At 35.9% G+C, this 24,890-nt stretch overlaps 1 protein-coding gene across 1 annotated transcript in view; it reads left to right on the forward strand.

Annotated features, from left to right (window-relative positions):
* Positions 1-24,890, forward strand: part of LOC127017856 (adhesion G protein-coupled receptor A3-like) — a 284,811-nt gene that overhangs the window by 42,377 nt on the left and 217,544 nt on the right. The window contains exon 2 of the mRNA XM_050899150.1: positions 1,410-1,481. Coding sequence (XP_050755107.1) covers positions 1,410-1,481 — 72 coding nt within the window. The remainder of the gene's footprint in view (positions 1-1,409; positions 1,482-24,890) is intronic.

A 24,890-nucleotide genomic window follows, 5' to 3' on the forward strand; every position in this document is an offset into this window, starting at 1 on the left:
TGACAGTGGGCCGTCAAATCGCATCAAAATATATTTACACATGTTTATTGATGAATTTTAGAAATAACTTGCAAAAATCTCCAAATCTAGCTTACAGTATTTTAACTTTCCTACATCCGTAATTATTTCTGTTTCACTATGAGTCAGTGTTGTGTGTTGTCTTTTGCAGCTAGACTTGAGATTTTATGTAATAGATGTACGCTGGGGCAAAGCACTTAACTGTTCATATACAATGGTAAATGCTAAGAGAGACAAGATAGTCTCGTGTAACAGATTGTTTTAAAACTTTACAAAAGTAAAAAGTCAATTCACAAGGTCTCAAGTTTGCTAGTTAAGAGCATAAAATTTCTTTTGAATTTTTGTTTTATTTCTATCTTTATTGCAAGCCATGTCTCTTATTTTGAAATGGAATTTTGTGCACTAGAGAAGTATAATTTATTGTAAATGTTCCATTAAAAGACTCATTTCTCAAGCAGTTGGAATTAGATTTTTTCAGACACAAACATTTCTTCTGCACATTGCATAATCATTAGATCTGTTTAAAAAAAAACCAGTTTCTTGAGCTTCTAAAAAAAAATTGCATTTCTTTTGTATGTTGTAAGGTTTTTAAGTGGTAACGTCTTCAGAATGAGTGCGTGTTCATATTGTATTACTTCTGAAATAGCTGGGAAAATATGGCGATGAAAAATCACTAAAGTAGAAAGAGCCACTTGTGACATTGACAGTAGTTTAACATGAAGAGGAAGAACAGACAACTTTTCCGATAGCTTGCATGCAGGGCCAGTTTGCATGTGTAGTTGATGGTCCTGGTACTTGATGGGCCAAGCATAGCTTAATTACTGAATTTCTACTAGGCAGAGGTTGCAACAGGAAAACATTTTTTGACTGGTCTGTTTTTGTGGTAAAAGGGTGGTTTTTTGTTTGTCTCTCCTATAGAAAATTAAATACTTTCTCTGTATCTATCAGCCTTTGATGGTATCATTCTTTGTACATGCCTGCTATAGCAGCCACTGCAAAGTGACTGTATTGTCCTTTAATCTACTGGAACAGCTTTTAACAAGTCCCTTGCTTCATCAGCCTTTTTGCTGACTGGGAAGCCCAACAAGTACCTTTGCCAGTGGTAGTTTAGAATCTACTAGTGAAGTGTGGGCATTTATCAATGTTACAATTTTCAAGTTGAAACCAAAATTTATTGACATATTTCTAGAATCTGCTTTTATTTAATAAAGAAGAAACTATGCACTTCAGGAAATGGTAATCTTTATTTACGGCTATGATGGGAAAATGCAAATGAAGCAGAGAATTTTGAGATTAGTATTTTACAGAACAGTCATTTAGTATAATTACATGTTTTTAATCAGTGGAATTATCATGTTCTATTAACCAGATTCTTTCCTGACTTCTTGTAGGATTCTGAGTAACAACAAGATCTTATGGTTGAAGAACGGCTCTTTCTTTGGACTGAGATCCCTGGAGAGACTGTGAGTAACTCATCAGCCTCGTTCCACCTTCAATTAAAAAATCTTTGTATTTTAAATTTAGAAACAAACATCAGATAATGAAGTTGAGATGTTCTGAACTGTATTGCACAGTAGAGTTTCTAGGCAGTCATCAAGTTAAGAAACAGCATAAAAATGAGTGAATGGGGATGGACGTGGAAAACACAGGAAAGCACTGCCATCAATTTGGAACTAAAATAAACATCCAGTCAAAGACTTGTACTACACTATGTACACTATCACAGTGAAGACTGATATATGTAATGGTAACACTAATATACCTGACATGTAGTTTGGGTTATTTAACTCATTGGTCTCCAATACTTCCATTTTAATTCTAGTCTATATTTTAATTATATTTTCTATTTTAATTATATTCTAAAGAAATTGGACAGCATTTATCACTGGAGCAGACAATGACATTGATAAACCTCCATGACCATGTATTTCTAGCCAATATTTGGAGTGGGGAAGAGGAGCTCAGGAGCAGCTAATGAGTTAGGAAGAAAACATTTGGAAACTTCAATGGAATAAATAAGCAGTAACAGCTATACTGTAATAACACTGCTTTCTGTATATATAGGTCACTCATAATCATGTGAGCAAGTCTAAAAGGCTATTTTTTATATCTATAGGCAACTTTGCCAGTGCATCTAAAATGAGCCATTATATCATGCCTATTTTATAACTCCTACAGCTTAAGCTAAATTATTTTTGTATTGCTTTGTAAGAATACCTTCATTATGTAGAGCTGTTGATATAAAGTAGTTGCTACATTCATGAATGCATGAATGTATTCTATGTTGTATCAATGTTTCCATATGCAAAAAAAATTACATATTAAAATCAACTTTAGCTAATATTTTACTATGTATGTGTGTGATGTGCATGCTGTTTATGGTTGTGTAATAAGGTGGGTAAGTATATGATACTGAGATATTTGAATATTCTAACTGAAATTTAAAGATAAACAATGTATTTCAAGGTCTGGAGCAATCCCTTAAGCACCTTGAAGGGTTAGGATAAAGCTAACTGTCTGAACAGTTATGTAAAGGAATGCTACATTTTCTCTGCATCTAGTTATAGATGTGACAAATACTTCTTTAACGTTGGCAATATTAAATGGTATGGAATGAAGAGTAGTTGTGTATTATTTACTAACTGGTTTAATCTTAGGTGTAACAATGATATGAGGTTTATAAAGAAGTTTACAAATATTTTAGACAAAACAATTTAGAATAGGGGATAGGATTACAAATTTATTGCAAGAAGGGAAATTAGTTAATTAAATTCCGATGTACTGCAAGTAAGGCATTAGTGTTTAGAAATAGAGGAAAACATCTCCTCTGGGTTTTTTTAAGGTTTAATTTACATTGGGGAATGATACTGAGAACGTACTTTTAAAAACTTTATTAGTTATCTAGTTAGAGAAATACTTCAATCTGAAAAGACATTGCAAACAGTATTGAGAACAGTGAGAAAACAAAAAAATGACTTAGGTGTGTAGCCTCAAGTATCATCACCATCTAAACCTTCTTAATTTTATTGTATTGAATTTTCACAACATTACAGAAAAAATGCGTGAGTATCATCTCCTCTGTATATAATGGTATTTGGCCAAGGCATTAATACAAAATCCATAAGTGGTCCTTGAAGCAAAGACTAGAATTCAGGTGATGACTTTCTCATCAGATTCAGATGCTCTGTTTCTTGTTCTCTGGCCCCATACACTTATCAATATCTGCGAAGTCCCAGTTTCAGCTGGGGCAATGACAACAGCTGGAATAGTTACTAGGAGGTGGGTGTGAATGAACTACATCTGGATGAGTGCTCCTAACCCTCAGACAAAGGTTTCCCCAGCTTTGCCTCTTCCACAGAAGCTAATTCAGAGCACTACTTCAGGTGCTTAAAATGGAGAACTATAACAGCAACTGCTGTCGATGTTCATGGCTCATCAAATTGGACCAAGAACTTTTATTCCTTGCCTGAAAGGGGAGGTAGAGAATCTTATGAAGTACAGTAGCAGGAAAATCCAGCTTCCTTTAAGATAATGTTACGTTTACATGATCAGGTGCTTAGAAACGCAAGTGTGCTGGAGTTAAGGATTACTCATTTAATTTGGCTTTGCACTCCTTGTGGTCCTGTTCAGAACAAAAAAATTAGTAATGTGAATGTCATAGAGACAACAATCATGTGTGTCTAATTCTTTTGTGGCTACCATGAGATCATGAGCCAGAAGAGTGTTAGCTTATGGGGAAAATGAAATCATTCAATGTCAAACTTGAAAACTTTAGAGGAGAAGTAAAATTTCAGGTGGAACTGAGTGACGTGTATATTCTAGCTCTTTCTTATCCTGGAGTGCTCAAACCCTCTTTTTGAGCAGAGAACTGTTTGAAGCCCTACTCCAATAAGCTAGTGACAACTTTCCCCTTATTATTTTGTTTTTCAATGCATGTCACAACAGGAATAGGATTACAGAAGTGTCAGTTCTCCCAAGTTCTGGTGATTTCTCAACAGCGTGTTACACAAACGAGAGACCTCACGGGGCAGTTGTCTCAAACTAAGACTCCTCATTTTATGCATCTTTAATCAAGCAAACCGAGAAACATAAGTTGTTTGCCCCTTAACTGTCCATTCTAAGAGTAAGACAGAATCGTTTTCTCTAAAGCTAAGACTATTGTAGAACTCCTATATTGTGAATGAAATGCAATTTTTTCAAAATACAGTTGGACCTAGTTTGTATTTGTTTCTGCAGACTTCTCAGAAAATTGCATTTTTTCCAACTATAGCATGAGTATTACAAGGTTTCTATTTCAGATTGTCTTAAATTGTGTTACTGCTGGAAAAGGAAATCTGATATTAGGTTTTCAGGGGATACAACCAGCTAGCCAGGAAAAAAGATGTTTGGGGAAACAGTTATTTCCCTTTTAGTAATAGAAAGACAATCCTATATTTACTAATACTTTATTAATATTAAAAATTAAACATTTAATAATGTCTGTAATAAAAACTATGTAAGTAATAGTGATCAAAATACATTTAGGAAATATTAGTATTTTTACTGGGCAGTTTGTAAAAATGCTTTTAAAAACACCATCTCACAAAAGGTGTTTTTTCTGTATTTTGTGTGTGTGAACAGTGACTCACGAGTGATCTGTAGAGATGGCATTCTCTCTCCACTTAGTCTGAGTTTTCTGAAACTAAGAATTGCTGCCTTGTGCTGGATTGGAAACGTTGACTCACAAATGTGTTATGGCATCTGGATCATGATGTGCCTCTGTGCCACTGGGCTTACTTTGTAGTACTAACAAGAGGCATTAAGAAGTGAATATCATTACTTAAATACCATGCAAAGATAAAAACTTTCTGTAAACTTAGGTTTTGTATGGGGCTCAGTTATATAGGCCTTGATTTGGAATAAAATCAGAAGTGTAGGTAAGAAAATAAATAACCTTTTTTGAAGCAAGTGTGGTAAAGAAACTGTTTGTTAAAATATGAAGAGCTTTGTGGAATTTAACTGGAAGAGATCTACAGACCGTAAATTCTACAGATGAGAGTGAGCACCTTGAACCCGTTTCTGTGATACACCCTGTGGAGATGGCTTCACATTCAGGAGGCTGAGTTCAGCTTGGATCTGAAGCTTGGGGCAAAGACTTGACAGCTTGTAATGGTTTCAGTTCCAGTGCCTTCCCTGTCTGTAGTCAGTGTCCTTTCTTCTTGGGAGTTGCATTGATCTAAGCAGGACAGCATCAGTTATCGTAGACATTTAAATAAGTTTTTCATATGCTCTGGGTACCATACAAGAAAGGCAAAGTGGGCTTTCAAAGCCGTGAAATAGTGAGGTAGTCCTTTCAAGTACGTCTCAGCAATCCAGAAGCTCTCATTTAGGTAAAACAGTGATTTAGATGATCTGAACAACTGAAAAATTAAGTCTATTTAATTTGATGGTATAGTTACTCCATAAATTGGAACAATATATTAAATAGGAAAATCTGTGACTTACAGTTTGCTTTTTAAAAATTATTGTTATTTATTTGTTGATTTTTAACTTATGGTCAGTGGGGTTAACCGTTGCTATTACCCGAGGAATCATAGACTAGTGCAGATTACCAAGTTACTAGCAGACACCTGATCATAGCAATAAATGGTATGGACCCTGCTCCCAAGACATTGCTGTCTCTGAACAGTGTCCAGCAAAGTAGTATTATTAGTAACAGTTGTAGCAATTCTTTTTATGCTTGAGAATATTTGGCCAGCCATAGTCCACATGATGCTTCTGGGGACAAGGACTGAGGTTGTTAGGCGAGGTGCTCCAGCTCTACTGGACCCAAAGTCAAGATCTAGACTGGGAAACTAAATCTTATACCCTCATCCTGATGTCAGCTGGCACAAAACAGTATGTATCTGAGCTATTAACCACACTACTGATTTTCTTACCCTCCACAGCAACCCCTGCATCACAATTTCCTGGATAGCCCTTGTCCTGCACTAACTCCCCATTTTATCTCTAGCTGGGGGCAATCTGTTGTGGCTTCTTCTCTGCTGTGGGTTTCTTGGTGCTTAATGGGGTTGGTCTTGTACTTGGCATTTTCTGAAGTGGGTGTATGAAGTCTCTCTCTCTCTGTTTCATAACCAAATGTACTGTTTCATTAAGTTTATAGGAGCATAATTACCTCTGAGACTGCTGCTCCTTCATCCCCTGTGGCTGAAACTCTTTAATGGGTTCAGAAGCCATTTGGAGGGAACCAGCAAATAAAAATAAACAAACATACACAAACAGACCATGATTGCATAAGCAGTGTTTCCTTGGGAAATCAGGATGAAAGATCACTAAGCAAGATTACACGTATTTTTCACAGTTGACCCAGAAGAAAAGCATGCCAGGCACTAATACTTCAACAGTGACTGTTTTACAGAAACTTGCTGTTACATTTTCCCAATATTCCTAGAGATGTTTCTAGACAAAGTAAAAAAATACTGAAGTATTTGTAAGAATTTAGCAATGATTTTTTTTTAAATTTTATTTTTTTAGCTGTATAGATCAGTTTTACTCGACCAGGTCTCACTTAGATTGTGTGTACTTTTATTAAGTGTTGCTGTATTGTAAAGTTAACCAACTGTGTGGCAGTGCTATGCAGTCACATATTGTCCTCAGCTATTATTAGATAAGATTGCATAAAACCTACTTTCAGTAGATTTCAGTGTGACATTCTACAACTCTATATTGTGCTGTGCAATTGAAGTAATAACACATTAACTTGAGGGAATGAAAGGGCAGGAAAGGCAAGCAAAATAAGTTAGACCATAGAAAAAAACCCATGTTGTTAAACAGCTGGTATAAAAATATGGTATTTAGACATTCTTTAGCAAAACTCAAGTGATGAAAAGGTAAAATATAAAGGTTTTACATTTTGATATACTGATGTGCTTCTTTAAACATGCAATTTACGTTCTTTAAATTACTGGCCACTTCATTTCTTTTCCTGCCTGTACTTTTGAAAAGTGCGTGTGCACAAACACACACGCACACACATGAAGAAACAGAGATGTTTTCCTAGGCACTGTGAAGGATTGGAAATATGTTTAAAGAAATTGTTAAACAAATTTGTTTTCAACATGTATATATGACATCTTTAAAGTTAGAAACTTCATAAATTAAATTTAGAATTACGTGTTCTTTTTTGGATTGTTGTAAAAATAGAACAATACTAGTTATAAACTAATAATATTTCAGACTGACAGTCAGGATCCAATTGTACAACTTTTTTTTTTTTTTTTTTTTTCCCCCTGAAGAGCTTGCAAGGAGTGTGCCCCTAACTTCATGCAAGTGCTTTTAACAGAGAGTAGATTAATAATCTTGGAGACCTCAAATGACCACACTAATTCATCTTAAATACCATTTAGCCATGTTTAGAGAAATGCTGTGATGTTACTCAGGGAAAAGACGTTTTTAAAACCTGTTTCTTAGAGCTGTTTGTTGTGTAAGTAGTCATGACATGCTTGAAACTGTTTGGTTTTATCTAGTTTTTGTATTTGGAGAAATATGGAGAAAGGAAAATCAGTACAAGCTCCTTTCAAGTATCTGAAGTTTTCTTGCCACTTTTTCTTGTATTTCAAATCCCACATGGATTTAGTAAATTCTCTAGATCTAGTTGATAATGATAACAAACAAGTTCTTTGTTTAAATTCACCTTAAATATTCTCAAAGAACAAAAATACAAATGCTCCAACCATTATTTTTCCTTGTCTAGTAATATGTCTAGGAGTCCTGGGGAAATCTAAGCAATTTTTAATGTAAAATTTCTTATTGTGTTGGCTTGTTGTAGTTGTTTACAAAAAACTCTTTATGCTGCATTACTATTTGAAGTGGTTGAGCATATTCCAGTAGGTGAGGAAGGATGGGAATAGTCATAGGGAATTATTTTTCTCGTGGAGCGAGATTGTACTTTGTGCACATACTCTAAACTAGACTGAAACCAATTCATATTCCTCTTGGTGCTCATTGAACTTTGAGTTACCCTTTTGGTTTCAGTGTCAGATTAAGAGATTGTCTTTCTAATTATGATGATGCTAGTGTTTGCATGAAGCAGGGTAGTTGCCTTTGTCACTTCTAGATGCAGCTAATATAGCTGGCAGTTTTTTAATTGGTGTTAAGTATGCTTGCCTGCAATATATTCAGTACTAAGGCAATTATAAATATTGAGCTCAAAGAGGAAAGCTCTGAAAATTCATGAATTACTGAAGTTAAGGTACCTGTTCTTCCAGAGACACATCTATTGCAAATAACAGCTTTGAAGGGTTTGAGATACTCAGAAAATAAAGAGCTTTATAAATACAGGAAGGGGAAAAAAAAGCTATGAACATAGGTCAGGCAGTGGACAGATCAGAAAGAGGAAAGAAAATATTTACCCATATAATAATTATTTATCACCTAAAATTAGAATAGCTTTTTGTGAAATGAATGTTTTTTAAGGCTCATCCTGGAGCATGGAAAGAACCAATTTCTACCAAGAAAATGAGTGTTAAGCTAGTGAATTGGGCTGTATTTTTCAGAGCTTAATACACACAGCTACTTAGCCATCTCATTCTTTCATTGATCATGAATGCCATGGTCAGCCGCTGAAAGATATTTTTGTCTGGGCTTGCAGCATATCCCTGGGTTAGGACCAGATTCCTTACCCATCCTGAGGCTCCTCCTGCATCCACCACGGCCAGTCTTCCTTTGTGGTGGTAACAGCCTGGATGCTCTGGAATTTTGCCTCCCTTTGGTGCTTGGTCATCTGCCATTGTGATAATTTTGGTCACGTTACTCAATAACGCCAATGTCACGTTTATTCTGATACAGCCAGAAGACAGAGACGTCCATTTAAATGAATGTGATCTAACTTCATATATCTGTCAATGAAGTTTGTAACATTTAAATGAATTATTGCTAAATAATTAAATGCACGTCAGAAAAAAGTATTTTTTCCATAAAACCCATTTAGTTCCATAAAATGAAATTTCTATAAAATCATTTTAATATCTTACAATTTTAATGACATAGGTTGGTGAGATTGGTATGAGTCTGATATCAGACTGAAAGGAGATATAAAAATGATCCTTGTAGCACCAGAATATCTTCAGTTCCTCACTTTAAAGATTTTTTTTTTAGCATCAAATATTAACATTTAAAACATTTGAATTATATCTTGTAAATCATGCAAAAATACAAATTTATTTATATATTTATTTATTACAAAGAAAATGTAATGTTGTAATGAGAAGTTTCCCCTATCACCTTAGCTAAAATTATCTTATTCATAGTGGATAAATTTCCAACTGACTGTTTAAGTTGGACAACTTTATTGCTTGACAGTATTTATTTATTGACAGATTTCTTTTGTCGTCATCTGATCCTGGAAGATGCTACATTTTAGGCATTGCATTTAATTAAAAATACAGCTTTTTAGCTAGCACGCCTTTTACTTAAAGGTAATTAATCCTTCTTAATCATAAAGGTGTTTGTGTAAATAGGGAATTTTATGCATGCTATAGCAAATGCATAACAGTCAGGTAATATAATATTTATATTTTGATGTTAAACAAAAGAGTCTTTTGAAACAAGAAAGTCTTTGGAAAGAAGAGCCTTTTATTTGAGACAAATGATTGGAAATCAGAGATTCTCTTTTTTAAATTTTGCCATAGATTTTAATTCCATTTTTGTCACATCACTTGATCTCTCTCTACCTCTCTATGTTTTTCATCTGTGAAATAGTATTGTTTACCTAATATCTCCAAATCTAGTAATACTGGGGGATCTCAATGTATCTAGAGAGAGAAAATGTTGTAAGAAAAAGTACATTGATGTTTATGTAATACCAATTATCTTACATTTCTACCTTATATAGCTTGAGTAATTTATTTATTTTTGATGCACTCCTCCTGGCCTGACTGGCAAGCAGTCTTAATGGGCACAAATACACGAGTGCAGATAGAGGATACTGATGCTCAGTTGAAGTATTTTGTGCAGCTCCATTCGTCACAAGAATTCAGTTGTTAGCTAATTTAGTTACTAGTTAGTAACTGTAAACCTCACTTTTTTGTAAGCAGTGAAAAGGCAGGTTCTATAGCAGAAAATTGTCCTGTATCAGAAAAATTTTTAGCTTTGACTACAACAACTGAAGTAAGTCTCACTGAATCCCATGGTGCCAATCCAAGCATGGTGTAGGCTGAATAGCACAGGGTGTGCATAGGTCTTAGACAGGGATGGAGATGATACTCAACCTGTCATCTTTGGTGACAAGGCTGTCTTGGTGACAAGACTGAGACAGTGCTGGCGCATCTTTATACCTGAGAGGACTGTGACAAATGCTAGCAGGGCTGCAGGGGATATGGTTAAGGTCATCCTCTTGTTGTCTTCTTGATAGGCTTTTTAGGCTCAGTTTTAGTCCAGACATAAATTTGGTCTATTCTTCCAGTAATATAATCTGGTGTAATCACAGGGAAAAAAACAAATACGATGGATCCATGTATAAAACACTTGTATTAACATACTGTCATTAAAAATTGATAGAATCCTGCTAGCAAATAAGTCTACTTGGAAAAATTTATATTTTATTTTTCTCTTTTTTTTTAATGGATGGAAGTCAACTGTAGCTGTCCTATTGAATGTATTATTTTTTTCTGTGAACAATGTTAAATTAGAAATATGCTGAGCAAGAGTTAATGTAATGAACCAAATCCTGACCCAGCACTAGGAATTTGAGTTTGCAGAATTGATACTCCCCTTCTCCTAGTACTATCATCACAACCAATATACGCATGTGTATTTTCTGTGTTCAGTGTTGTAAGTATAAAATGAGAGAGATCCGTGGAAGCCCTGACTACTGTAGCTTGATGAAAATACCTGCCTGGTTACATAAGCAGCAAGAGACAACAGCAGACATGAAGGATCCTTTGAAAACATCATGGAACAGAAAACTGGACTTGGAAAAACCACTGTTGGTCCTCATGTAGAAGTAAAGGAGTCCAGGGTGAAATGCATTTCAAAGTAAATATTATTTGGCTGCAGGCAGTATTTTAATGAATGGCACAGAAGGAGGATACCTAATTTGCAATTGTTGCATAGAAATTTTGAGAAACCAGAGAAAGAGAAACAGAGGCAGGATCAATGTCACAAGTCAAACTGGGCAAACTTAATTAAAAAATTACCTTTTCATTACCTTACCAGTGCAAAGTCACAATACAGACTATTAGACATCACATACTTTATATTTTAGAGGATGAGACAACAGGAAAATACGCTGTATATCTACTTGTGTAGAGCTACTACACCATAATGTGTAAAAAAAGCAGTAATTCTAAAAAGAGAGGATGTTTCCTTTTGGATATTACAGTGCTGTTTTAAAATAGCAGTAATTAACTCTGAAAAATAGGTTAGTAAAATCAATCCCATAGTTTTAGTGCAAGTGTCCAGAACCAAGTGTTTCCCATCTTTTCTTTCTACCTTAAGCCTGTTTTTCATTTGTCTCCTAAACTGCCATATTCATTTCTCTGGTTCTTGTGGTATTTTTTTCCCTCTGATAGAAACAATATGGGCTACCAGGCCATGTCTTTGCTCTTAATTCCATGCTTCATAATGAGATGTAAGACGTGCCAGCGCTGCATTCCCTCGCAGGCGCTGCTCATTGGCGTGACGGGCGTTTATGCCATTCTGAATGTGCTGCTGGGATTGCATTCCTCCAGTTCTGGCGTGAAACTATGGTTTCAGCTCGGGCACGAAGTTACCAACTGCTGGTATGTATGTGGTGTGGTAAAGATATTTAAGACGTCAGTGGTTTGTCAGGTTGCATTGCTATACTTTTGAGTGTAACTATTTGCATTTTTTTCCCTGACAAAACAGATTTCTGTTGGAAATGCCTGCATGGCAAAATAAAAATGTTCTGTGGGGACACAGCAGTTTCAGGAACATCTTTGTCATAGATGTCAGTATTTCATTTCAGCTTTTATATTCACATAACATAGAATCTTTTTGGAATGATAAAGCTGAACTATACCACTTAGGACTGATGCAAGCTGCATATCTTTTCTATAAAAAAATGGCAGACTGGTTGGAGAAGTAGGAAAAACAGAAATGTGGTTTAAGAGCAGTTTGTATGAAGTCACAGAGCAGAATGCTGGGAAGGCAAGCTGATAAAAATTAGTATTAGTTGATCGATAACTGAGCTAATCTTGCGAAGTGAGCTGCGAGGTAATTTGATAGCAGAGTCCTTGTGTTCAGTATTTTGTGGTTTTGATCCCTCAGCTGTAGGCTATTGATGGAATAATGTTTTCAAACTCAAAAAAATATTATAATATTTCTTGTATTCATGTGCAATGTGGTCTTTAGCGTGTTTACTGTTAAGAAGACCAAAGTTTGGTGCCTCATCTGGTAGTATCCATACATAAAATGTGAGAGACCTCAAGTTCTGAATAGGAACATCTCAACATCATGGTGGTGTTGGGTAAAAGTCAGTATCAGAAGAAAAGCTCCAAACTCCATCCTTCCCTCTCAGAGAGTTTTCTGGGCCCTACTGATACCTTTTTTTATGTCTCTATCTCTGACTTGATATCAATTGAGAGACATTTCTCATTTGCTTACATATAAGAAAAAAAAAAATCATATATATAAGTTATTCTCTTCCAAAAGTTCATGTCTATAGACTAGCCTGTGAGGTCTCTGATGAAAACATGCTATTACTTATTCATATCTTGCTGGTCTGTTAATCCTCCAAGGGTACCCAATGACCCTGGGAGCTTGTTGCCCTCAAAACTTGTGGGGATGCCTGCAGAAAGCATAGCTTGTTCTCTGACACTTGTACTTCACCAATAATCTCTGAGAAGGCAAAATAAAAAAAATAGAATTGAAAAGAAATAGAAAGAAGGGCTACGTTTTATGCCAATTTAGTTTAAAGAAAAAAAAAGTCCCCAAAATGAGTTGTCTGAAGTAGTTAGGAAAGCTGATGTAATATAACAGCTGTGGGCAGTTTTTCTCCCCACTTCTTAATATAGACAGAATTGATTAGTTGTGTGTAGTATAGTGCTGCGTGTGTCAAGTAGGTACAAAATGGTTGTTCTCACGAGAAAATTGCATGCAGACTTAGCACATGATGAGCTGTCTTGTGTTAACACAAATTGCCTCGTTCTTGAAATGGAAAGTGACTGGGAGAGCTATAGAGGATGTTTGTATAGTCTGAGCTATGCACATATTCTGTGAAAAAAAGAATTACAAAATTCCTCTATGCTCTACTTTAGAAAGTGTTTTGCTGAGGAGAATACAGAGACAAACATTGTGCTGGAATAAAAATGTGTATTTTTATTTGCTTGTGAACTTGAAAGAATAAAATAAAATTGTTCTACACAATGACAGTGAGCTTCATCTTGTAGAAATAAGCAGTTTGAGTTAAAAATAAGCCACTTGAGTTAGCATAATGCAAGAAACTTGTTGAAGCATAAATAAAATATTTTTATCATGCCTTTATAACCCAGAAAACTGCCAAAGGGGCAGCTTGAATCTCTTAAAATCAATTCATTTCTATGAAAAATATGAAAGATGCTAAATCAGGAAAAAATATTTTAGTTGTAGGTACCTGAAAAAAACAAATTTATTAAAAAGCTTACCTTCTCAACCATAACTGTAACACTTTTGCTATGATGCGATAATTAATGGCCAATGAAAGAAACTTTTACAGCTAATGTGCGTTCCCCAGACACATGGTGCATTTGTTACTTTCACCAAGTGTTCTTTCCATTTTTTTTATGTTCAATATTCACGTTTGTTTCTTAATGCAAAGTAAGTTAATACTTTTTTAAAGACCTTAAAGACATGCTTTTCAGCTGAAATGGGAGTTTAAAGTACATTGTATTCAGAACAAAACAGTGTTTTCTGTACTGTGTCAGCAGCTAAGTTGAGAATTTGATAGCTTTTTTCCGCTTTGTACCATTAATTGCTTTTAGGTATTTCTGAGAAGTGCAAGTGCCTCACAAGGGACAATTCTCCCATTTGAGTGAAGTCTGAGTACTGTATTAAGCTTTCCTACTGTACAGAGTTACGTGAACTTACAAAAATATTTAGGAATGTAAGACCAGAATGGGTCGCAGCCAGGCTGAGTTTCCAGGGATAAAAAGAAAATCTGTTCAACTCTCCCTCTCATCATATACACCATAAACTAGCCACTCCATTAATTGCTTTCCAGCACTCCATTAAGAACACTGAAACTTCAGTTCAAAATAATGTCCCTAAAAATTATAATGTGTCAGAGGAGAAGAAATTGTAATGTGTTACAGGGTTGGGTTTTTTTTTACTTTCTTTTTACGTGACTTTGCCACTGTAACCAATAAATCCTTATCAGTCCAAATCTGACAGTTACTTTAACTGTGAGTATTCCAGCAAGGTATTCCAACACAGACACCTGAAAATTTTTCAGTACTGGACCAGTTCAGGTTGCCAGCATAAACTATCCAATGTTCCCTCTCATAGCCTTTTTTAGCAAAAAAGGAGGAGCCGGGGAAGCTCCTGAAGCTGTGTTCTGCATCAAGCAAGAAATAAAAAAATGTTGCCCATCCTTGCAGATGCCTGGAGAGGATTCAGCTCTGGATGTGCAAAAAGTCATGTCACAAGCTGCAATTTCTAACTCCAGTAAGCCCCGTCGAGGCATAAACCCCCTTCTGTAACAGTATCAAACTGTATTTTGAACAAATAATTCGAAGGCTGCTCCAAATCTTTCTGTAATAGCTAAACTTTTTAAAATTTCTACTTTTTCTAATCTGTGATCTAAATGTACTCATAGCCTATTTTTATCCATATGACTTTATAGTACTGTTATCCTTTAACTTAACTAATCCCTTTCTCGTTGTAGGGTTCACCATTTATAAACAATGGTGTAATACTCACTTTCCTTGTGTAAGCAAGCCAAAAATATGATAATCTCTTAGTGACATCAAGAAAATAACCATGAAATGTATACATCCTTTAAAAAAATATTTATGGGCACAAAGCCTGAAATGTATCTAAAAGTAAGATTATTATCTGCAAAGATTTGTTTTGTATGTAATGACAATGTACTCTTTTTTTTATAGTCTAAAAAATGGGTTTGAATCCAGTTTATTGAATACTCAGACAAGTACAATTTCAGCTTAGTTTAACATTCAGAAGTGATGTTCATGTTGTAAAACTCTCATACAGCTGAATACAAGGAACACCCCTCTGGAGAATCTACGTGCAGTAAATATCTTTGGGAAATTCACTGGGATTTTATGGCTTGGGACGTCTGTATAAAGCTGCTTTCTCTGGTCTTGTGTAACCAGCCAGTGCTGACCAAGTTGTCACTTGGAGAAGCCCAGTGAAACTTGAAAACTTCCTGCTGATGACATTGAATTAATTCCTACTTTTCTTCCTATTTTTATTTCTGTTGTCCCTATTTTCAGGTTGAGTGCTGAGATTACTGGATGGGTGGAGGAAGTTCTTTTCTTTTTGCCTTCTCTAGAACTGAGAATTCAGTAAATTGATCATCTTTTTTAATTCAAACTGTCATCTGCATAGAGATCGAGGGTAAAATACAGACCTTGGGTTACAGGCCTTCTCTCCCAATTTCCTTGCATTCAGGTGTATGAGTAGTGGTCTGTGATGATCACTTTGTAGTTTAGCTGTGTAAATCAAATTAAATGCTTTTTCTTCAGAAGGAAAACAAAACATTTCACTTTTTTTTTTTTTTCCTATTGAATGTATTATTGCACAGCAGCTGCTGCCTGGTTTCATATACCTAACTACTCATGTATTCAGGTTCTGTCTTACCGTAAGAGGAGAAAATTCATCTTAGCTAATAGCTCTGACATAATTTCTCCTTCATTCAGCCATTTCCTACTTTCCTGCTTGCCTTGTCCTAATTTATGTTAAGCAGTGACAATGAAAGGAAAAACATTTAACAAAAGTAGAAAAATAGTATCATAAAATCATAAATATTAGCAGAGGGGTGGAGGATGCACATGGAACATGGGAAGGCACCTGTCTGGAAGGGGTTAGCAACAGCACATGTTGGAAACAGTCTTTATGCAGACTTCCTTCTTTCGTTCATACTGACATAAGGAAATTTCTGGTCTTCCCACCTCTGTGTTGAGTTGCTGTGCTAATGGACGCATATCCTAAAGTTTTGTTTTCTAATTTCAGGTCTCTCACCTTTGAAAATTCCCAAAAGTTCTCTGTTTTTAGGTGAAATACTCATTTCCTAGGCATGTGATTCCTATAACATCATTAAAAAAAAAAAAAAAAAATTCTGTCCTTTTTGTCATTGTATTTGTATTCTTACATTGTTCTGTCTGCTTATTCTTATTGTGTTGAAATAACCTACCAAGACTTCATTTTTACATGTAGTATTCTATACATGTATAATTATTTCAACGGTTCCATAAGTGTGCATGAAGTCCTATATTCTTACTTACTTTTAGCCCATTTCCCCCACAAATCTGGTAAAACATTTTCATGTGACAGTTCCTCAATAAAAGAATTAGGGTTTAATTCTCACATAAGTGAGCTAAGCCGAGTTTCATCTCTTCAGCCTGTCTAATGCCTCTCAGTAGCCCTTGTGGCTTTCCACACCTCCATGTTATGGAGGTGCTATTCCCTAATGCTCCACTCTTTTTCACAGGAACAGCCCATGTTTCGTCAGAAAACATAGCTGGCATACTGCTAAGCTGCTATTTCATTAGCAAGCATTTTAGGAAAAGAGATAGGTGCAGGTTGGGAAGTGAAACTCTGGCTGATATCTACAAAGAATATAGAATCATAATTTATGAAGGATGTATACTGGACACGTGAAGTTGAGCATATGCCAGCAACCAGAGCATGAACTCTTCAGGACTCTGGGCTCATGCCAACATATGCAAAAGCTGGTATAGGCATGTCATTGTTGCTGCTGTTGCTTCAACTTGTGTAACATGCTAACACGTGGTATGCCACACTTTCTTTTGCTAAATGAACCTGGCAAATTCATTTCTTTAAATATTTGATGTGTCTTAGTGAGGTTGAGGTTCAATGGGCTAAAACTCTAGCATTTTTAATGAACTGTAGAGCATTAGCTGTGCACTTTTTATTTATTTAATGCTTGCATGTTTCAGAGGTTGTAAATCTATTGCTTTAGTGTACACTATTGAAGTCACTGGTGGTACACTATGAAGAAGTCCCATTGATTGCCCAATTTTCCTGGTACGTTAGTCACATATAAAAGCAGATGTGGATACTGTTTTCATTAACTGGGTTTACACAAAACTGAAAACTTATAAAATAGCTGGGAAGAGTAAACAGCATGTACACCTCTTTGTGATCCACAATCAGACTTCCATGAAATGAAGAAAATTTTCTGAAACCAAGGCTTTTCTGATGACCTATTTAAGTTATTGTGTAGTTCAACAATGTTTAAAAGATGATATATGGGATATATGAAAAACAAACCCTAATGAAGCGTGGTGAGCCAGCAAAAAGCAGACAGGATCACGCAAGGTATTATCAGTCTTGCAGAATGGCTGAAAGAACCTTTTATACTGGCTTACAGATTTTACTGTCAAACTTTAGTAACGGGCTAATGTAAAAAGAGTAATCTGTGAGAACAGCTGTTGCTGACTTTCCTATTTCAATCCACAGGCTGAACTAAAACTAGAAATTATACGTCTCTTGTTTCAATATTGAGATAGCAGCAGAGCTGGGCAATTTGTATCAATCTTGACTTTGAGAACAATCCTTTTATATGCAATATTATTTTGGTAGTATTACCTCTAGCTCATAAGTTGATGTTCTGACATTAAGAATAGCACAAATCATCATGAATTTCTAACTTAGAGCTACACAAGTGTACTGTTTACATCAGGTGCTAGGATAAATTCAGGTTAGCAAAGTATGAACTGATAGATCAGAACAATACTGCCAGTTTGGCAATATTTCTTCTAAATTCAATTACCTTTCATTTCGCATTGAAGTTTCAAGCTCCTGTGTGAGACCGAATGAGCATGGATTCAATGAAATTAAAAAAGAGAATGCACGTGCATGTATGTATAATATCAGTGCCAATTTGCTAGCAGTGAGCCTGAAGGAAGGCAGCCTGCCTGCTCCACCACTCACCCAGAAAGTTAGCAGAACAGTCCATCACCCAATTACCCGGCAAGCTATCTACATCCCAGAATGCTAAAAGTCAAGGCAATTTTTTTTGTCCTTTACTGGCATTTCTCCTTTTGCATGTCAGCTATTCTGTGCGTTTTCTGTATGTTAAGCTTGGGAATGTATAAGCTTTATTTTCTGGCTTATTTGCTTGTGTTTTCCTAATCATATATTTATTTCATTTTATTATATTGCTGAAAACAAGGGATTTCTAAGTGTTATTTTTATTACTATTATATTTGCCTAAGTGTACCCATTTAGTTTCATCCTACCTGACTTTATAGAACTAAATTGAAGGTGGCTGTTTTGCTTCGTTTGCTTCATTCCTAACAACGTCAGAGAAAAGACTTAAGGGAACAATGCAAGAAGGGGCTGATAGAAACACAATAGGAGGCACTGCTGCAGGTCATTATCCTCTGACCCCTCTTTGCTCCCTCCTCCTCTCAGAGATGGAGGCAATGGAAGTGATTAGAGCTTACCACACCTTGCGGAGGAAGGTTACAGTTCGGGTAAGGAAAATATCCCTATACATACATACACTACCCTTGACGATTTGTGCTTCCTGTTTGCAGGTTCTTTTGTCTATTATTGGCAGGTAACCTTTATCAGAAGATTTTTTTAAAAGCTAATTGGTGATTGTCATCAGAAAATTGATTGGCTATTACCAGAGCCAAAGAAGTATCATTTATCTTAACCTGAACAAACCTCTCTCTGAAGTGATGCTGGAGGTCAGTCTATTCTTGATATAACACAATTTTAATCAGCAACAGGTACATCAGGAATCATTTGATCTGCATGATTTTTGCTTAGAATAAGGCTCCACAGTCCAGTTTCTACACATCTCCCATACTTCTGGATTGCTTTGGTTTTTTTATATAATCTGAACAGTCATAAGTTTGAGTACCCATTCTTGGTTTGCTTGGTTGCATGATGAATATGGGTCATAAATTCATTTTTTGAGAAAAAACGTCTAATTTACTGGACCATAGAACTCTTTCAAAATATGTTTTCTGCACTATTTTTATAACTGTTTAATAGAAATGTATACTGTATTTTCCTAGAATGGAATAGATGCTGTCATTAAAAGTAGTGTTGCCATCCTTCAGGCAAATGTAACATTATATAGATTATTTGTACAAAACTTTCCTTTAAAAATGTTCCAAAATGTGGACTTATTTCTCTAATGAAATATTTAGAAGCTTAAAACTTTAATTTTGAGATCTTTTTTCTCCTTCCCTGTACAAAAGTCTCTTCCAAAAGCTTAGTACAGATTTGTTCTAATTTTGTATTTTTAATCTCTAGTGCGAATAATTTCATCAGGTCTTTTGGTTGTTGTTTGGTCATTTTAGGTTAATCCAGGGGTTAACTTCTTACAAAGATTCATTAAAAAGCAGCTGGGTTCTTTCTGAGGACAAATGGAAAAGTGTTTTGGCAAAGATTTAAAGAAATTATGCAAAATTGAGATTTTTATCCACTCCCCTCTCCTCCCTCAACACTGTTATGTTCAGATTTGAAATATTCAGACTTGAAATCTGGCAGAGATTTGTCCCTGTGTTTCAGATGTGGTCTTGCACAGTTCAATAATGATCTGTTTTCATTTGGCTGAGATGCAAGCTTTTAAACAATATACGTCACATTTGTGCAAAGATTTATATTAAACAATGAAATCAATGGTTTAACAACATTCACTTGGTACATTATATGTGTATGTATATTATATATAAACACTGTGGAAATTCCCAGTAAAAGTCATTCTTGCAGTAACTTGCTGGATTTGTGTGCATAAAGAAAATAAGAGAAAGAAGTTCCAAGATATGTACAGGGCTCTGGACTATAATTAACAATAGTGTATGTGAATGAAATGCATTGATGGAAAAATTGTAGCCTCATTAATTGGGGACTGGAGTATGAGAATTCTGATCACCAAGTCATTGCACATGATGATGGAATTATATCATCAGTGGTTTAGTATGCCTATAAATGAATATTTAAAAGTTGTACAATGAACTCAATACAAAACATTTAATAAAAAAAGAAATTTCTCAGCTGAAAAGTTAATATTGTCACTTAAACAAAGATAAATTTTGCAAATGCAGTAAACCTTTGAATCTAGCCAATCAGGCAAAAAAAAAAATATTTTTAAAATTTATAAAAATGAGGAAAAAAACCCTAAAGAAAAGAAAAATAAAAGATTGCCATATGGCAAAGTTTGGTCTTGTGGTATGACAAAAGCTTCAGTTTCAGAGTTCTGAATGACCTATTAGAGCTTAGCAATACAAGCATTAATTCCTAAAAGAATTGTTTTGCTACAAGCAAGTCAGATTAGATGATCTTAGCAGAATGAATTAAGAAATACTAAGCATAAGATGATACAAAAATGGCAATTGGACTACAGATTTATCTGCCTTTTCATGTTGATTTTACTTGTTAAAAGATTTTTAAGAAATAATGTTTTAAGGGTCGCTGTGGCTGTAGGCTATAGAATGCCATCATAAGGAAGCTGGAAATTTTCCTCATGGTGATGTATCAAATACTTGATACTGAGAAGTATCAAATGTCCTCTTTTCTTTTTCTCAGAAATCCAGGTGTCATAATGGGAGTTGCTCTTACTGTTTACAATATCCTTCAGTATAGTTGTCAACTTGATTGTCTTTGCCCATGTTAGATGTGGGCATAAGCATATGAATACATTTTGTATAATCCTATAGAATACTTAATAGTAAACATGCTACAATCACAAGAATATATAATGAAGTAAGCTTATACTGAGTCAAAGTTTGAGGAGTATTATTGAACAAACTTACATTGATCAAATTTACTTTTTGCCTCTTTCCAAAAGTTTGTTGCTGCTACCAGCTAAGTTTCATGCTTTTGTGACTGACATTTATTGTAAATATATGGTCTAATCTGTCACTCTTAATGTCGCTGTAAGATATTGTGAGCATGAAAGTTTGTAGGCAGAATAGTAGTACCCATTATCAATCTCTAACTAAGCCTGACATGGTACAGATGTGGTCATTCGCTACAAAAATATTCTGTCTTCCTGAAGCCAACAGTGAGATAATTATCTTGGGATATAGAGAATTTTCTTGCCAAGTAATTCTGGGGAATGGAAGTCAAACAGACAACACTAAATATTTTACTAATATAGGAACACTAGCATTGGATTTGTTATAACAAAAAGCTAGACAGAATTCGAAATTAGCGTATAGGAAGGCTGCCTATTTTATCAGGGATTTACATGTCCTGGATGGAGTGCAGAACAATACCTCTTGAGCTTCTCATCTGCATTGAAGTGTCACAGCACTAAGCCAAATAGCACATTTACCAGTATCAGGGAACCATGCGTGCTCAGCCAAACTGGAGATGAAGGTGATCTTCATAGATGGTAATATTGTTATTAAGACTTAAAGCACTCTGACTAAGGCCTCTGCTTTTAAAAAGATTAGTGGAAAGGGTAAAAGAGAAGATAAAAATAGGAGCAGGAGAAATGGAGTATGAGATTAAATAAAAATCAAGATAGAAAGAGCAGGGTTGGAAAATTTAGGTTGGTACCACAGTGGAGATAGCTTGGGAAGATGTGGATACAGGACACCTGTGACTGAGTGATGGGATGCTGATACTAACACAGTGAGAAGGGAGGGTACCAAAGAGCTGCTGAAAAAGGAGAAAAATTCATTGCTCTGAATCTGCTTGAACCACAGGCATGTTACTTGAGCGGGCTGGCTATGCCTGGCCTAGGACACTGCTGGAAACCTGCGTTTAGATGTTTGTTTTGTGTTCCTCATCCCTAGAACGAGTGGCAAATACTGCAGAGGGAGTCACACGCTCTGCACAGCAGAGGAGGAGGAGGAAGTAATTCACGTTGCTTAAAAATAGTACGCTTCAGATATGCATTGCAGTGCACTGAAGGGGGGATCTGGCCAATGAGTGAATGGTCCGTGATGCATTGGAAAAAATGATCTAGGAGTGTCTTGGGGGAAACAAAATCAAGTTAAAAACTGTACTCCCTCTACAGGGCAATCCTTACACAGTTATTTGCTTCATTGCAAAACTTTTCCTTTGCGCAACTATGCCAGAGGTCTAATGACATGTAACTCGGTTCTCCCTTAATCCCCGATACAAGCTTGGGTAGTTTGCTGAGGGTTTGCTGATGGCTGCCTGTCTTCTGTCTAAAGTCAGTGCTTTTTACCAGGTGCAGATAGCTTTTTGGCAAAGAGAAAAATAAAGGAACCCTTGAAAAGTCAAATGGGTCATTTGGACCACGGAAGAAAATGACAAGGAAAAGAGCAGCAGAAAGCTCTTCACCTTTCCAGCAAAAATAAAGTAACAGGATGGGAGACATCAACATTACCCAGCTTGTGAGACACATCCCCATTACGCCTGCTCTTAAAGACATGTCCCCACCTTTGAAATACAACAGACTGTAGTGGAACTGGAGTATAACCTGCACCAGAAAAAATGATCATAAAGAAAAAATCAGTGCATTCTTAAACAGCGACTAGATCCTATGAAGTCGTAATTATCCTAGGCTGACCTACAGAAATCCAGTGCTGAGCCTTCTGTGTTCAAACTTTCAACTTAATATAGGGGGGACTCTTCTTTCCCTTCCCTAATCCTTTTCAACTTTTTTTGCCTTATTATCCTTTGCAGCTAAGGAGCCATTCAAGGTGCTCCTCACCGACAGCTTGGTGATTGTAGAAAAGGTTTGTGACTAAGGGACATGATTTCATCCTTTGTTGGGGCAAGAAAATGCAGAAATTCAGAAGCAGGAAATGGGCAGCAGTTGTGAATATGAATTACAACAGAAATACTGATTTGTTTTTTATCTGTTCAGACCTTTCTTAGAATGGCAGGCTTTTGCAGCAACTGTGCTTTGGTGTTTAAAAAAGGAGGTTTCCATCTCCCATGAAAAGAGAGTCAGTTAAAAAACAGTAAAGTATCTTCTCTCCTTTTTTTTTTTTTTTCCTTTTTAAGAGTTCTGGCTATTGAACTGTGACACTGGCCACATGTGCATTAAAACTATAAAGTCCTTATGAATCTTTAATGAGGAAATGTTCATGTGCGTACAAAGTAGATGGTTTTAACAGAGGCACCTCAGTCACTTTTAATTTTGTTTTCCTCACCATCCCCCAAATACCTCAAGGGCTCCGTTCTGCATTCCTTACACATTTTGCTTCCTCGGGAAAGACTCTCATTCACGTTAATTGAAAGACATCACCCCCTTCCTCCCCCCAAAAAACCCACATGACAGAACCAAAACTCCATTTAAAACTCATTTTGATCTCAGAAAAGCACATAAAGAGTTTGTTTCTTGATTATTCTCTGAGCTTTTGATATGGGTTGAGGAACAGCTCAAACAGAATTACTGTAACTGCAAAGAAGGTAACCTTTTAGAAGTGATCAGGCGCTGTGTTGTGGTGGAGCTAGTTAGTAATGTTATACTGTTTCATTATAGTTGCTGCTGTAATTAGGGAGGGGGAAAAAGTGTGCCCAGTCTCAGAGCAGGCAAAAGCAGCGAGTCCGGTCACATCCTGAGAGGTCAGCAAAATGGCAGAGATGAGGATGCTTCTTGTTGACTCCACGTGGGACCATGGGTAACAGCCTCCTTGTTTTGATTCACTGTTGGAAATAATAAAGGTCAATGCCATTAAAAATAGCGTATGAGTAAAAAGCTAATCTTGCAGGAAAATCTCAAAACCCACTACATGTGGCTTAGTTGTGAGTTTAGTGTAATATTGAAGAAAGGGTTATCTTTCTTGTTTTCAGAACTATGTGGTGAATGCAATCAACAACCGTAGGACTGTATAAAGTCTCATCCTTTTTATTAATTTGCTTTGCTCAGGAAGATTATACTTGCTTCATTTTTAGTTATTCACCTTAAAATACATTTCTATTTTTAAGGAAAGGAAACTGAATAGAGAAATTAATACACTTTGAAATGGAACAAGAAACATGTTTTAGTTTGTGGGTTTTTTTTGTCCTAAGTAAGGCTTCCCAGTAATAACCACAGTAGTATTTGTGAAGATGGATATATAATACAATGAAATGTAAAAAAATCTTGAACTTATTTTTACCTCTGGAGAGGACAAGAAATAGTTGTTTCTCAAACAAGCTGTTTGTCAAAATGCCACTGTGAAGTATTCCCAGTGTCTCAAAATGGGCCTTGACAATGGAATTGCTCCTCTATCACTGTTCTTAAAATCAGATTCTGAAATCTGTTTGCAGTCATAGCTGTATACAGTTTCAAACTTAGTGTGTTAGAAATAAATATAATATTCAGAGCAATATAGCTTATGAACACACTGTGGTTTACAGTTCTCCCATTTCTGGTACAGCAGATATCTATTAAATGATAACGGGAGGAAGTAGATTAGTTTTTGTTTACTGTGACTATGGGAAGAGGATGTCTGCAGCCTGAGCCCTCTGCAGGTACCCACCTCAGAAAACAGGACACCAGGGGTGGATTGCTTGTGCCTGTGGACGATAAGTTGGGCACCTTTGCTTTAAAAGGGTGGGCATTAGCAAAGTAACAACCTTTGTTACTTTACTTATATGCTTGGCTCTAATCCAATTATATTCTTTTTGGTATCCTGCAAATGCGTCTTCGAATAACACTTAGAATCCAGGACACATGGAGGCTGGAGGTGGGATGGGATTGTGCATCTTTGTGGAATCAAGATTAGGTGCCATCCAAAAATGGCTTGCAGGAGGTTACCCTGAGT

The sequence above is a fragment of the Gymnogyps californianus genome, chromosome 6 (genome assembly GCF_018139145.2).
Source record: "Gymnogyps californianus isolate 813 chromosome 6, ASM1813914v2, whole genome shotgun sequence".
Taxonomy (NCBI): domain Eukaryota; kingdom Metazoa; phylum Chordata; class Aves; order Accipitriformes; family Cathartidae; genus Gymnogyps; species Gymnogyps californianus.